General features: G+C 38.0%; 2 protein-coding genes across 7 annotated transcripts in view; one reads left to right on the top strand and one right to left on the bottom strand.

The window, feature by feature from the left end:
• LOC139960812 (uncharacterized) overlaps positions 1–11,441 on the top strand; it is a 44,023-nt gene extending 32,582 nt beyond the window's left edge. For all 6 annotated transcript variants that reach the window (XM_071959428.1, XM_071959383.1, XM_071959419.1 and 3 more), the window contains exons 30-45: positions 373–540; positions 1,547–1,619; positions 2,235–2,358; positions 4,005–4,057; positions 4,654–4,780; positions 5,702–5,805; positions 6,017–6,119; positions 6,843–7,020; positions 7,734–7,806; positions 8,148–8,214; positions 8,531–8,610; positions 9,152–9,278; positions 9,566–9,607; positions 10,107–10,172; positions 10,834–10,873; positions 11,019–11,441. In XM_071959428.1, coding sequence (XP_071815529.1) covers positions 373–540; positions 1,547–1,619; positions 2,235–2,358; positions 4,005–4,057; positions 4,654–4,780; positions 5,702–5,805; positions 6,017–6,119; positions 6,843–7,020; positions 7,734–7,806; positions 8,148–8,214; positions 8,531–8,610; positions 9,152–9,278; positions 9,566–9,607; positions 10,107–10,172; positions 10,834–10,873; positions 11,019–11,029 — 1,436 coding nt within the window. In that variant the 3' untranslated portion in view covers positions 11,030–11,441. The remainder of the gene's footprint in view (positions 1–372; positions 541–1,546; positions 1,620–2,234; positions 2,359–4,004; positions 4,058–4,653; positions 4,781–5,701; positions 5,806–6,016; positions 6,120–6,842; positions 7,021–7,733; positions 7,807–8,147; positions 8,215–8,530; positions 8,611–9,151; positions 9,279–9,565; positions 9,608–10,106; positions 10,173–10,833; positions 10,874–11,018) is intronic.
• Positions 11,442–11,593: 152 nt separating this feature from the next.
• LOC139960838 (uncharacterized) lies at positions 11,594–14,635 on the bottom strand. The gene is made up of 3 exons (XM_071959440.1): positions 14,267–14,635; positions 12,997–13,246; positions 11,594–12,282 (listed from the first exon to the last, which is right to left on the bottom strand). Exons 1-3 carry the CDS (start codon positions 14,520–14,522, stop codon positions 12,003–12,005), a joined length of 786 nt encoding a protein of 261 aa, XP_071815541.1. The 5' UTR covers positions 14,523–14,635; the 3' UTR covers positions 11,594–12,002.
• Positions 14,636–15,254: the final 619 nt, after the last annotated feature.

Here is a 15,254-nt window from a genome sequence, read left to right as displayed (position 1 = left end):
CATAATGCACTCTATTTTTGTTTTGTTGGCCTATGATATATCATTGTAAATGTATTTGCCTGAAGTCCCTTTTCAACCTCCATCATTAGCTATTGCAACCACAGAAAGGAGGAAATCGACCTAAAACTACCTTTTTGTTTTTGTTTATTGTCAGTTTATTTTAATTCATTGAAAGGCAGTACAATAACCTTTTCTTACAAAATACATGGAAACACGGACAGAGGAAATTGCATCGCAATATAAATCTTTTGCTATTCCCCCTTCCCCTCCCCCTTCCCCTCCCTGATTCCTGCCCTCCCCTACCTCTCCTTCAATGCCTTAATTCTTAAAATTGGTTACTCATGGATTTGTTTCTTTCTTCTGTTGGTGCAGTGACTTGCATGGATCGTTTTCCTATTGACACCTTTGGCCTGACAGACACCGTCTTACCGCCTGTTGTCGACCTGGGGTCAAATGACACTAGCACCAACAACAGTGAGCTACTGAGAATTGACGACACCATCCGACTCCCAGCAAACTTATTTCGGTATACCAACGGAGGTTAGTTTATTTCAATTAAAGTATTTTTTTATATGAATTGGACAGCGGGGTACTTTTTATTTATATCCTAGATAATAGCCACTAGCATGCATGCTGTAGGAAGCTGTGTTGAAGTTAAGAGAAAGTGTTCTAAATATATTTTCATTCATATCTGTACACAATGATTGGTGTCCTTATGCATGATTCACATGATTACAGCATAAGTTCATGCAGTTAGGAGTGTGGAGTCTTTGTATGAATCTTTGTATGAGGGGCATTTTTATGAATCTTTGTATGAGGGGCATTTGTATGAGGGGCATTGTATGAGTCTTTATATGAGGGGCATTTGTACCAGTCTTTGTATGAGGGGCATTTGTATGAGTCTTTGTATGAGATCATTTGTATGATGGACATTTGTATGGGGCATGTCTATAAGTCTTTATATGAGGGGCATGGAGAAGGGTACAATCTTTGTTGTAGGAACTCGAGGGGCATTGAGACGGTCAAGTTATTATTTCATTTATTTGTTTCATGACAATGTATTCATATAGTAATGTATATATCGAATAATATGAAAGGATGTATAAAAACATTGCAAAAGAAATCAATCTAATAAGCTTTGTAGGCTTGTCTAGTAGGTATGTCACTCCCTGTATCACATGGTTTAGCCAAATAACATATTAACAAACAAAGGCAATTGTACAGGTTAGGTAATTATTCCAGGGGCATTAAGAAAGGTGAGATCATAATTGGAGGAGCTAGAGTGAAAGAAGGCCGCACCAAAAAGGAGGAATGTCACCCCTTTGCTCCCCACTCAAATAAGATTAACATAATATTCATTTTCCATGATGTCTTACATTAATTGCCTGACTGATTAATTTACCTGAAAACTATATTCATAGACGTTTCTTCCTCATCAGCAACGTTATAACATTGACTGGCAACTTTACTTGGTCTTAATTCCTTCTTCATCTGGTTTTATTTTTCATTTATTGATTATTTTCTTTTATTGATTATTATTTTTCAGGAGATGCAGCAACCTTTGTTTTCTCTCACTTTGATAACCTTCAGGATGTTTTAACTTCAAACATGTCAGACCAGTGAGTTCCATTTCTTACTCGTTTCAAGTTATAATATAATAATTTGCCGGTAGGAAGGTAGTTATTTTACATACTTAAGCAGCCATATGTATATGTGGGAGAGGTAAAATGGGTTATTACTTACACTTTACATCCGGTGGGCTATCCAATTTACAGTTTTAGCTCATGTTGGATGACAAAAACACCCACCATACTTTGGACAGCCAGGGATGCTTCTCTATGCCTGCACTTCCTTTATCCACTAGACAATTGAACCGGTATAATTTATATATTGTTATGATTTGCTGATTTAGTGATGTATGTTCAAGTAGTGGAATCCCGACAGAATAATAAAATCAGTTTTAACTGATCATGTTGAGGGGTTGTTCAATTAAGCGCAGTTTTTTTGTGTTTTTTCAAAATATTGAAGCAAATCATCGACTGCCCGAATTATAAACAGTTGTTAATCAAGCAGAAATTATTGTCTAAAAGAAGATTCAGTGCAGTGATCTCAGAAGTACCGTTCCTGTATTCCACCAAACTGAGATGTCCAGCCCTGAGATTGAAGAGATTCCTATGACACTTGTCCCACTGAGTCCTGCCTTGCTTACCATGTTTGCTGCATTTCTGTTACAGGTTAGCAGTGCAATACACTGGTCAAGCGGTGGCCAACAGTCGGATCATATCACTGGCTATCGATCCACCACTGAGGAGAGATCTATACAACCCAGTAATCATTACTCTAAGAACTCACCAGCAGGTAAATAAATTACAACCCAGTAATCATCACTCTAAGAACTCACCAGCAGGTAAATAATAATATTGTACAGTAAAGCTAACTTCATCTTTGAGGAGCTTTGACAGCACAGCCTCTCATACCTTTTTTTTAAGAAAGAACCTGGGCACAAACAAATTAAAACTAAAGTTAAAACTTAATTGATCCAGTCCCATTGCATCGAGACTGTAACTGTGTGTTCATCATCAGGTGTGAGTCACGAGTCTGTTGGGATAGGGGACTATATACTACGCATGATCGTAGCCAAAAGTCCCCAGAGGCACAGCCTCTCATAACTAGGAGATAGAATCCTATTAGTAGTTATTAATATCACTTGTGACAGTTATATCAGGGCTCGAATTTGGTAATTTCTAGGGCAGGCCAACTGGCCTTGGAATACATGTTTTTGGGGAGGGCATCAAGGCCAGTGGGGAGGGCAGCAAGGCCAACGCTGAAATTGTGAGCAGGGCACCAAGGCCACTTTGAAAAATGATGCGAAGAATGTCTCAATTTGTAACCTGTTTTATTTTCAAACCGCCGCGTAACACTCCTCCATGAAACAGCATTATTATTATGAAATTCATACACAACGCCGAAACACTGTCGATAATACAACTTAACTGCATATGCTTCCAGTGTACAACTCTCCACTACATAATTATTCGGTCTTCCGACTCCCGCCTGAAATTGGGTGTACTTGTAATTACCAATAGTGACACACCCTCCCGAAATAATCCTGTGTAACTTGACTCTACTGGGAATTTCCCAGATTCTACCAATCACCTCGCATTCATGTAGTTGTTAAGCCAATAAGCGAGCACGATTCTGTGACATCAATCAGCCAAAGCTGTATAATGGTACTACTGTGTGCAGGTGTGGTTTGACCGTAGCTGCTACTGGTTGTAAACTTTTTCGAACTTTCTTTCAATTTACGATAAATACAGGTATGTTATACATACATATACATGAATGATATGGTTAGGAAGCTAAACATGTTCTCTCTCGGAATATGATGATTTTGTTCACATTGTTGTCCCTGGAATAATTTCTTCGCGATTCTAGAAACACTGTATTGCATTACGACTGAATTTCCCACTGAACTACGTTACGAAAATGCAATGATAGCCCGCGGAGCGGTCGTATATTAATCAGTTGGATAGGCTCACATTCGTGTACCGTTAGAATGCGGTACGTTTTCACACCAACTACCAAGGTCAGTACTGTGATGATGTTCAATTTTCGATCACAGTTCGTTATTCACGTCCTGTGACCGCGATACGCTAGCATGCTCTTCATCATTTTCCGCGAATAATAGCCACGCTTTTTCGGAACATATGATTCGTTTTTTTGTCATTCTCAAAGTCGCATTTGTCCAATGCCTATTCCTGCAAAAGGCACGGAGGCCAATGGGTAAAAAGGGCAAGGCCACTACTGGCCTTGATAGTAGTAATTTTCCCTTGGGCATCGCGGCCAGTGGCGAGGGCACCCGCGGCCATGGCCGCACTGGCCGCCGCTTATTTCGAGCCCTGAGTTATATCACTGGTTATGATTTCAATCAGTTTTAAAGTTGTTTTGTGAATGTGATCATCCCTTCATTTGCATTATTTCATAATATTTGTTTATTCTTACAGTATGACAATGAAACAGTGGATACTGTTTGTGCATTCTGGAATTTCACAGCAAAGTAAGCAAACTCTTATTCTCTTTAATTCAGCTAATATCATAATATTGTAATGTGATATTTGTTTTCATTGATGCTCTGTTTATTTTAGCTCATTGTCTGATATAATCTACTAGCATTTAATAAGGCTGGTACCTGTATTCACAGCTAGTATCACACACAAAGTCCAGTTCCTCATGTATTTTAAGGTGATTGGTTCATCGATGCTCTGTGTTTATTTACAGCCATTGTCTACATTCATCAGTTAGTAATACAGTCCAGAAATCTATATGAACTTTATAGCAAAGAACCAAGAAAATTCTGTAAAACGAGTACAATCACGCGCAATATGCTGACTTACACACACACATGTTTGTATTACATTCAGACCGAGGACCCCATTGTTTTTTCCATTGCTCAAATCCTCATACCCTAACCTTAACAATACCCCATACAATAGAATTCTTCCGAGGACGTGGTGATTCTTTAGAAATCACAACCAAGCACCTGGAATTCTTTTGTTCAAGTCCTCGGTCAGAATACAAAACAATTGCACGCATACACACACACAAAAAAAACATGATATTTTCAATCTCTCCTCGTCACTTTCTTGTTTTCAGTATGGGTGCAAGAGGATGGTGGGATACTGGAGGGTGTGAGCTTATTTCCAGTAATGATACACACATCACCTGCAGCTGTAATCACCTGACTCACTTTGCTGTTGTGTCCTCATCAATCATTCCAATCGTAAGTACATTTGCTCTGTATCGTAGACGTTATCAACAATATATCTGATTTTATGGTTGCTGTCCTGGATTATCCTCAACACTGCAAAATGATTTCCTTTCTAGACCCTGCATGGACTCTGCTTTTTTTCCTTTTTTTTAGTATAAATATGTTCATATGTTTAAACAAGGTTTTAATTCGGCACTCGTCTTGGTGGCATCTTCACTATAGGGTATGCTGTCATCGTTAGCATATTAACAGCATAGTGATACTGTTAATGCGTATTCACCATCATCGTTGCAGATATCTACAACATTGTGATACTGTTAATGGGTATTCACCATCATCGTTGCAGATATCTACAGCATTGTGATACTGTTTAATGTGTATTCATCATCATCATTGCAGATATCTACAGCATTGTGATACTGTTTAATGCGTATTCACCATCATCGTTGCAGATATCTACAGCATGGTGATACTGTTAATGCGTATTCACCATCATCGTTGCAGATATCTACAGCTTTGTGATACTGTTAATGCGTATTCATCATCATCGTTGCAGATATCTACAGCATTGTGATCATCATCGTTGCAGATATCTACAGCATTGTGATACTGTTAATGCATATTCACCATCATCGTTACAGATATCTACAGCATTGTGATCATCATCGTTGCAGATATCTACAGCATTGTGATACTGTTAATGTGTATTCACCACATCTTTGCAGATATCTACAGCTTTGTGATACTGTTGATGCATATTCACCATCATCGTTGCAGATATCTACAGCATTAATGCTGTGATACTGTTAATGTGTATTCACCATCATCGTTGCAGATATCTACAGCTTTGTGTTACTGTTAATGCATATTCACCATCATCGTTGCAGATATCTACATCATCGTAATACTGTTAATGTTTCTTTTCTTTACAAGGTTCCTAACCCTCATCACGCCACTATCGCAGTCATGGGACTCGGACTATTCTGTGTGAACCTCTTCTTTCTGGGCCATTTGGTTTTTACCTTGATACGTCACAGGTACCTCCATTAAACCCTAATCTGCTATTACCTTCATTTAAGAAATAGACAATAACACGCTGAAGGGTAACTTTATAATTACCACTATGGAAAAGTATGCAAAAATATGCAAAAATACACAAAAACACATAACGTAAAAAGAGCTGGCAATGTCAGTTGTAAGGTTTGTTTTACTGTTGATCCAGCTATTCTTTCCCCTTTTAACTTTCAGGAGACTTCACACTCTGCGAAACACAATTCACTTACAAGAATGCCTCTCTGTGTTTGCACTCGGTCTCAGTCTTGTTGTGGCTACCATGGGCAGGAATTCAGAGGTGAGCTAACATTCCACTCTCTCCCTCTCTCAAATCGCTTCTGCATGGGTATTTAAGTGTTCTATCAATCAGCGTAAAAGATGGGAGGCAGCAAAACCCAGGGAGTCATTTTCAGCAGGCTCGTGTGACAGAGATGCTAGTGATAAACGACATTTCCTGCAAGACTAGGAAAGTCATTTAACGTGTAGTTATGGTTGTGAGTTGCCAAAGGGGAGTGTCCCTTTGCAGTGCATGGTCCTCTCAAAGCAGTGTAATCCCAAAGTTTCTCCCCCCCCCCTCCTTGACTGATGGTTGAAAGTTAACAGAGCTTTTATCGAAAGGCAGTGCCTGCCAATATTATGGACACTGTTGAAAATCTTCAATCTTTTAGCATTTCAAGATATCAAATAACCAGTGTTGTGCTACTTTGTAACGCTCAAATCCTAGTCTGGTGAATCAATGAAGGTGCAAAGAACGGCAGTCCTTCCTTTCATGTTTCTTGATTTCATTCACAGGTTGTATATGTTTGTTGATGTTGTTGATGTGTGTTGTCTGTTATCTGATCAATGCTGGCTGCTTTTTATCATTCTTTGTTTATAATCTATAGACAGATCTTGTAGACAACTTATTTTGTTCTGTTTTTTCTATCCTACTTTGCTTATAATCAGTTTTATTTATTATTTTATTATTTATTGATTACTTTGTAGAAATCTTTAATATGTTTTCTTCTCTCTTCTTCTACAGGGTCTTTGTCAGCTGAGTGCAATCGCCTTACAGTATGCTGCCCTCAGCGTGTTGATCTGGATCGTCATCGAAGCACTGCAGCTGTCGGAGGACTCGTACCGAGGACTTCACGTAACGGACAAGAAACACTTCAGCCGATGTGACGATAGGTTGAAGATCTACTACTCTACTGGTTGGGGTGAGTGAATGGCTAGCCACAAGCTACAAGCTAATAATCAAATGATCAATGTCTTGTGAGTCAATCTAGTGGGTAACCCAACTGGGCTGTTTGTTTGTTGATGACATGCAAATGGTCACTTTTAAAAGCAAATATCCCACTGAATAGTATCTGGAGGACTCTCTGGAGATGGTAGACTGCTATATGAGCCGAGTGTCTCAGGTGATGTGATTGGTGAGCAATTCATTGAAAACAGTTGGCTTGCAAACTATTGAATTGAGATGGAAGTGATTGAGTGAAAATGTTATTTCGACATACAACAAACAACATACAAACTGTCGTCATTTAATGATTTCATATTTGGTTTGTATCTTCTTAGGTGCTCTCTGTTGGTGATACAAAATTAAACATGTTATTATTAGTAGTAACTTTGTCTTCATATTTTGTATCAGTTGGAATGCTTAAAAAAGACAAAATGGTCTGAACAGAGCAGCTTATAACTTCACCTTAATACAGGAAGTCATATTATATCCAATTTCCGAATATCAAAGAAACCAAAAGTTTCCAAGTTTAAAATTATGGTAAGATGGGAGTTATCCATCTAAAGCATGCCTAATGGTTAAGATCATTCAATATGTGCCATATTCATTGTAATTCTCCAGTGTGTCCAATAGGAGATATAAGCCCAACTTACAGGCTTGTATGGACAATTGTATATAATTCTTTCTATATAGGTCTGCCCGTCTTGGTGGTGGCGACCACCGTTGCCGGGGGAACCAATCCTCATCTTGAGATCGGAAGTGGCATGTGAGTATCCAAATGTTACAAATGCAATACGTGTAATCATAGTCCCATGTAACTCATGGTCCCATGTAACTCTTTAAGTAGGTTATGTAATAATGTCTTCCCAGCTCTCATCCTAGTAAGCTTTACTGGCATGGTGTCATTCCATTCATGTAAGACTCAAGGTCGCATTAAGTGGTAGCACACTAAGGATATAATAGATGAGGTCAATTAACCTGTGTGGGCGTATTCCAAATTTCATAATTTTTTAATTAATTAATGACTTTCTCCTGCTGTATGTTTGATCTGTTATGGTAGTGTGATAAACTGAAGGTGGTTGTCATATTTGTCTGCTTCATTTCCAGATGTTTCTTGTCTCCGTTACATGGAGCGATGTGGGCTTTCTATGCTCCCTTCATCATTGGTATACTGGTAGGTACAACGTTTCTCCATCACTTGTATAGCTTTCTTATATCTACTATTCAACCTGAAAACTAGCAATTGATTAATTGCAATGCAATTTATGTATCAAAGTCTGATGAAGCACAAGTGTTCTCAGTTATCCTTCACAGAGTTTTCTTTCACAGAGTGGACAACCTCGACACCAGAGACTGCTATTGTGAATTAAAATGTACTACCCTTACTATGGGAACTTCATAGCATGAAGTTCTTACTCTATTGTTGTGACAAGCAGTCCTGAGTGTCTTGCATAATATTTCTCAATGATTTGATGTTTGTTTTGTTACAGAGTTCTGTGTTATTGCTGTTAGTGGTGGCCAGGTATTACGACATCCACATCAAGAGACAAGATCGAGTCCATTCATTCAGGTATTAGATCATCCATCACTTTGACACGGATTTGAAAGCTCTCTGTGCCTCCTTCGATTGCATTCAATCAGTTTTCGTGAAGTATATAACAACTTTTGACGAACAAATTAAATTTTTCTCCTAAATGTTTATTCCATTGAGATTTGATTTATTTCTACCAAAATTGATATTAGGTGCTTTTTAAGCGCTTAGGAGTGTGAGCTCAGTGGTTAACGCCGGTGCCTTTCAATCATAAGGTCCCGAGTTCGAGTCACTCCAAGATTAATGTATGTCGTCTAGTTATAGAGTTGTTGGCAATTGACAATTCATAATCATGGACGTTAACTATGAATCTAAGAGACTGACTTTGGTCAGCTTGCGGCTTTGATAAGCCAATTATGGCTTCTTCGCGAGTTCCTGCTTGCAGTAGGATCCAAAATACATACAATACATACAAACATACACACATTCATACATACATACATACATACATAAGTTATTTGATTGATTGATAGGTAGAACATGGTCCATGCATATTCAGTACTTCTCTTGTTTGTTTCAGGTCCAGTCTTAGGGCTACCTGTATCCTGACTGCCTATTACTTCGTTGCTTGGATAATCGGTTATAAAGGTCTCTACGGGGAAGCAATCTGGATTCAGTACATCTTTGTGTTCCTCTTGACTTCACTGGTAAACAACTTAAAATATTAGTTTTGTGTCCAGCTAAATTATTAAACCAGTACACAGAGACAGATGTTTGCTGTGATTATGACAACATCTGTGTTTATCTGAAAGTGGCAATAATTCTGATAATTAAATTGTACTGCCCTATGATTTTTATGTTGTTGGTAACTATCGCTACCAATAACTGACACTAGGCTTGTGTAGATATATTGTGAGTTTTATATAAAGTTAATTTCTTTATTTGTCACTTTCAGTCAGTTTGAAGAATTTACACTCTTTCCTCTTTTTTGCAGGGTCTAGTCCTGTACTTGGTCCATGGTATCGGTAACACGGAGGTAAGGACTGAATAGGTTTCATACTTTGCATTTAACATCTCGTAAACCGACCATGTCCGGTCCAAGCTGTCTGAACCCAACTAACTTAAGGTACCGCTGGTGATAACAGATGTTTCAGGCACTTGTCCGCTAAAGCCACATAGAAAAGTAGCTCCTTGGTTAGTACTGATGGTGATTTCAGATTACTATAATGATCACCATTATTTGTTTACCTTCATGACATTTCTGTACCATGGATATATTATACCTGATGTGATCACCCAGTTGGGACAATTTTTCCTACACTGTAGTGCAATGTCCCGCTTCAGAGCACTCGCATTGTCAGTACGAGCAGTATAAATATCATGTTTCTATCAGATCAAGGTTAGGAACTGTTTGTACTGTCAATACCAGTGCTTTGAAGCATGAAATTGGAGTACAGTTTAGAGAGATATTAGCATTATGAAATTGTCCCAACTGGCTGATGTGATAGATAAACTATGCATTCTTTGTTCATTAGATCCGAGCGCTGTTGTTCTGTGAAGACCCAGATGTAGCTCTGACAGAAGTGCAAGAGATCTACATTGTAAGTAGCAATATATCATTACTAACATGTTAAAAATACGTAGGAATGCGAAATATGTAGAAAATGCATAATATGTAGAAACTACAAAATATGTAGGAACACAAAATATGTAGAAACTACATTATATGTAGGAATGCAAAATATATAGGAACACAAAATATGTAGAAGCTACATAATATGTTGGAATGCAAAATATGTAGAAAGTACATAATATGTAGGAACACAAAATATGTAGAAACTATATTATATGTAGGAATGCAAAATATATAGGAGCACAAAATATGTAGAAGCTACATAATATATTGGAATGCAAAATATGTAGAAAGTACATAATATGTAGGAACACAAAATATGTAGAAACTACATTATATGTAGGAATGCAAAATATATAGGAACACAAAATATGTAGAAACTACATTATAAGTAGGAATGCAAAATATATAGGAACACAAAATATGTAGAAACTGAATAATATGTAGGAATGCAAAATATATAGGAACACAAAATATGTAGGACACAAAATGTGTAGGAACTCATGAGAATCATGCATAACAGAAGCGTGGAACTGAAATCCGTAACAGATTCCTTCACCATCTTAGCAGGTGGCAGCAAGTTGAGGGAGCATTGAGACCATAACCTATTATTGATATTCTTTTTACAGATTCCAGAAGAGGAAATGGAATTGCCTCCTAGACCCATATGTAAGTGATCTTTCGATTGTTGATTGGCAGGGTGATGTTTAGTTGTAATGATATTAGATTCATTAATGTTCTGCTTCATTGGACAGATTCCTTCCTATCCAGATGAATTCCGACTTTCACCTTTCTCAACAATTTTTGGTTTCAGATAAATCTTAACCATGGTGGCAGAAGTGGGACGAATTTGGGCTAGATGCTACTGCTGTGATCATTGTTTTACGATTGTTGAATACACTCCAGGATTGTGGCCCATTACCTCATTGTATAATCTATTCAGATAGTGTTTTTTAAAAAATTTTCAATATCGAAATTTAGCTTTCATATCTCAAACTGGTAACATGGATATTTTATGGAAATTTTAATATTATTGTATGTGTTAGCTTGTAGTATTCAAAGTTTATGTCTTTTACTTTATGCTACCATTCTTGTGTATTTGTAAATTAATCAACCCCTCCCTACATTGATGACAAATCTCTGGCATAGTATCAGGGTACATTACTACTTTGTAAAGCTCGTTAAGCTCTTTAACTAATTTAACTAATTGGTGTTGCAATAAAATTCTTGCTCTTGACTTCTTGCCTTGTCATCCTTCTCTTCTCACTTGTCTTGAGCAGCATTACAGCAAACACAGTTTGTCACAAAAACACACAAAATTAAGGATCAAGCAGTACTCTCTGCCTGCCCCCGAGAAAAGTATTGGGAAGAAGTAAGCTGCTCTCACTTTAAATATCAAACTGTTATATGAGTAATTATAGCATACGTGAGATGAATTAAATGTGAGAATGAACTCAGGGTGTATATGATAGATAAATACCAACTATCAGAAAAATTAGGACATTATTTGGTAAATTCCCATTAGATAATTATACGAGTCACCGAGGCCAGGTGATATAACATTATCATATCACCGCTATTCACTCAATTATTTATAAATTGTTGAACTGAAATCGGTTTTCTAGACAAAACTTGAACATTTACAACATACGTAAAAAATGAAGCTTACTGCGATACTTGTTAATTTCCATGACGATATAATTTTACATATTTAACTCGGTCTGACCCTATCAAAACATTAAGCACATGAATAGAAATGAACTGAAAGAATAACTGTAAATAATATTAAATTACTTAATTAATTAATGAAAGGATTGTACATAACATGGAGATGGTTTCGTTTCATTGTAAACGCCTTATTCTCCATTGATTTATGAAACCAGCGACATTGTAACGGATTCTGACGGCGACCGATGTTTTTAGAGTCTACGGCTGTACAGGCATCGTCGATGCGGTCAAACGTAACTCTAGCGGTGCACTCTGAGGTAATGACTACACTCTCTACGTTACCGATTGGGCGGAGACATTGAAGCAAAGTGTCTGCTGAGTAACCGGGATCGTTACGTAACTTGTGCCATCTGGTCAGAAAGGAAAGGGGATTCAAAAAACTGATTTTAAAAGTTTCTACATACTTAAAACGATTGTAGAAACTATGTTTTACTTGATTATATTACATATGCCAACACTATCTCAAAGGCCTTGAGATTAAAGAAAACAATATCCAATTACGAAAACATTCGTTGAATTGTATGATTAAATATGGTTGTCGTAGTTTTAATGTGACTCTTAGCTTAATACAAAAGTATAGATTTATTTTTGAGAACGATCTACATGGGATTTGTGCTTACAGTGACAACTTACAGGAAATCTAAGATCACAAGAAAACCAGACGGGTAAAGCCTCGATTCTTTAGTCTGTACGCAAGTTATAATAAACATGCACATAGCCAAAGGGTGGCGAGGTGGGCACAAGAAAATTGTTGATTATTTTTCAGATTTATAGCTCAAAAGAGGTAAGGAATACAAACAGAAAATTGGAATACAAACGTAGGGGGAAAGATCGCATCATTTGGCATCCAAGCACCCTGACAAAAGCAACATTTCTCAACAGGGCGGTGATCCTCTTATATTGATGTACCCCCCCCAAAAAAAATGGTTACTATGGTTATAAAGGGACGCATATTCTGCTACAATACACACGGTACATTTGTCAGGTCAGTCTGACTCCCTGATTTGTTTGTTTGTTTCGTAGACATGTTGATGCGGGTATGATGACATCATAAGCTAACTCACCGGACACAAATTGTCGATAGTGGTGCCTGCCTCCTTTCATTGGAGTGCATATCGTCCGTTACTAATTTGGTTAGTTTATCGACTTTCTTGATATTTCTGAGAGCTGTAGAGGCAGGTCGTGGTGGGGTCATGGTATCCCTGAATGGTACCGTTGCTGGTATCTCAGGACGGTGTTCCTCCTGGTGGTGAACCCAGTGCCTCTGGCAACATTCTGGTGCATTCTGTACACTCAGAGCTGCGGTCGGAAATTCTTAAAAACAAAAATATTGCATCCAAGTTATGTCTAAACTTTTTATGCATGAATGATTTTTCAAATATTTGGGCACCTGAAACTGGCTTCAACAGCTCCATGCCGCTACCTTTGACAGGAGAATATATTATAACACTTAGCGGGTTTTTTTATTTGCATGTTAAAACGATTTTCTGGTGACCAACAATGTAAAACTTACATTGAAATAAAAATTAATCTTGCTGATTAAGATATGTAACTCGAGATAACCTGTTCCGAGTGGCTAAAACTTCAGATACTACAGATAGTAGGGGGTCTGATTTTATCCGAGCAAATACCTTCTAAAGCTTTACCTGGGCTATTACAATCATCTTGCTGATGAATACTTGAAACCTGAAGCATTGTCAAAGTTCTCTGTACTTAGAAATTCATAAAAAGTATCCTCTGGATAATGATCGATAAATTAAATTTAAAAAAAAGAAGACATTTTCAGCGGAAGTGGCCTGATGACATCAGTCCAGTCTGCCGTTGCCAGGTGCATTTACAGCACAAAATTAGAAGAAAAAAAATCATCACATCTCCGCGATACAAAATGCTATGACTATGTTATTTTCGCCTAAGGTTTATGAAAAATTTCAGCAATTTTGATAAAGTAATCAACTTCAGCCACCAGGAAATCCTTTAAAGGATGTGTTGGCAAAATCGCGTTCACAGCTTTCAGCATCCTGTAATGAGACAATTTCCCCGATTCTTGAACGTGACCAAATTGATGAAGTAAACCGCGAAATCCGCACAAAACGTTCCTACAAAATGAATCTGTCCATCTTCTGCGTTGCCGCAAATTCCAGCATTTAACTGTTTTTCAACTATACGACAATATTTTTCTAGTAATATTTTTCTTTCAGCGGGCACCATCTAATTAACATCACTCTTGAAGTAACAAAATGCTAAAGGGTACATTTCATTTAAAAAAAAATGCCACTTCTAGTTTATAAGAAGGGCATTGCTTTAACAAAAGTGTGTGACGCAATATGAACTAACCTTGACTTGTTGAGCTAGTTGATGCCCTGTTGCCTTCATCTCTGCTCCTCTGCTGAGCCACCGAGAGAAGCGACGCGGAATTATCATGTAATCTCTTAAAGAGATTGCGCTCTACAGGCTGAGTGGGTTGTGCGCCCAAAGGTGGGAGTGGACTCTTTCGTACCAAAGGACTGAGCAATGTGGATCTCATGGCTGGACGTACCACTTGTAAGGCTGCCTCAACTCGTTCTTCCTCTTCCTTTGGGGCCGATGCCATTTTATAATTCTAGTAGAGGACTTGGTATATAGCAGTGAATGTTGTGCATATGCCACGTCGCATTGCTGCCTTGGAGTAGTGTCACGTAGTGAAGGTGAAATATCTTGTAACGGCAAATGTTTGTGATGTATTGTGATGTCATAAGAATGTATGCGTGCCAAAGACAGATGGTTCGCATCTTGGCACTGCGCGCTACGCTGGTTCAGAGCCGTATATTGGCTCTGCGCTGGTTGTGTATAGAGCGGCGAGCCGAATATTAAATTAACGCGTCGTCGTGACCAGAGCCATATATCTGTACATGTGTTTCTGGTCGTGATTTCAGATATGTGATGGCGCACTGGTGTTCTATATCTAATCGCTATTTGCTCTTTTGCACAAACAAACGTGGGTCAGTGATTTTTATAAATTGATTTCTTGTAGCGCGTAAACACATTTATAATGATGCCAACTTACGCGTATACGCGCGTGTACTCTTTTGACTTAACGTTGGTGAATATGCTTTGCTTTTTTTCTGAAATGGCAACCATTATTTGTTTGCGCAGACATAAAACTCCGGCACACTGAGATGTTAATGTGTGTTTCATGACAGGAAACTAGTATTAGAATTACAAGTTGTAAAAATGTAAGGGAATGGATAGCGAATCATACCGGAATATGCCAATCAATGATCAATTATGACGCACCTTATCTGTGGCGCATATATCTTGCTACCATAACCCAAAGTCAGCACGG

This window comes from Apostichopus japonicus, chromosome 3, assembly GCF_037975245.1.
Source record: "Apostichopus japonicus isolate 1M-3 chromosome 3, ASM3797524v1, whole genome shotgun sequence".
Lineage (NCBI taxonomy): Eukaryota > Metazoa > Echinodermata > Holothuroidea > Aspidochirotida > Stichopodidae > Apostichopus > Apostichopus japonicus.
This window is presented reverse-complemented; position numbering and strand designations above follow the sequence as displayed.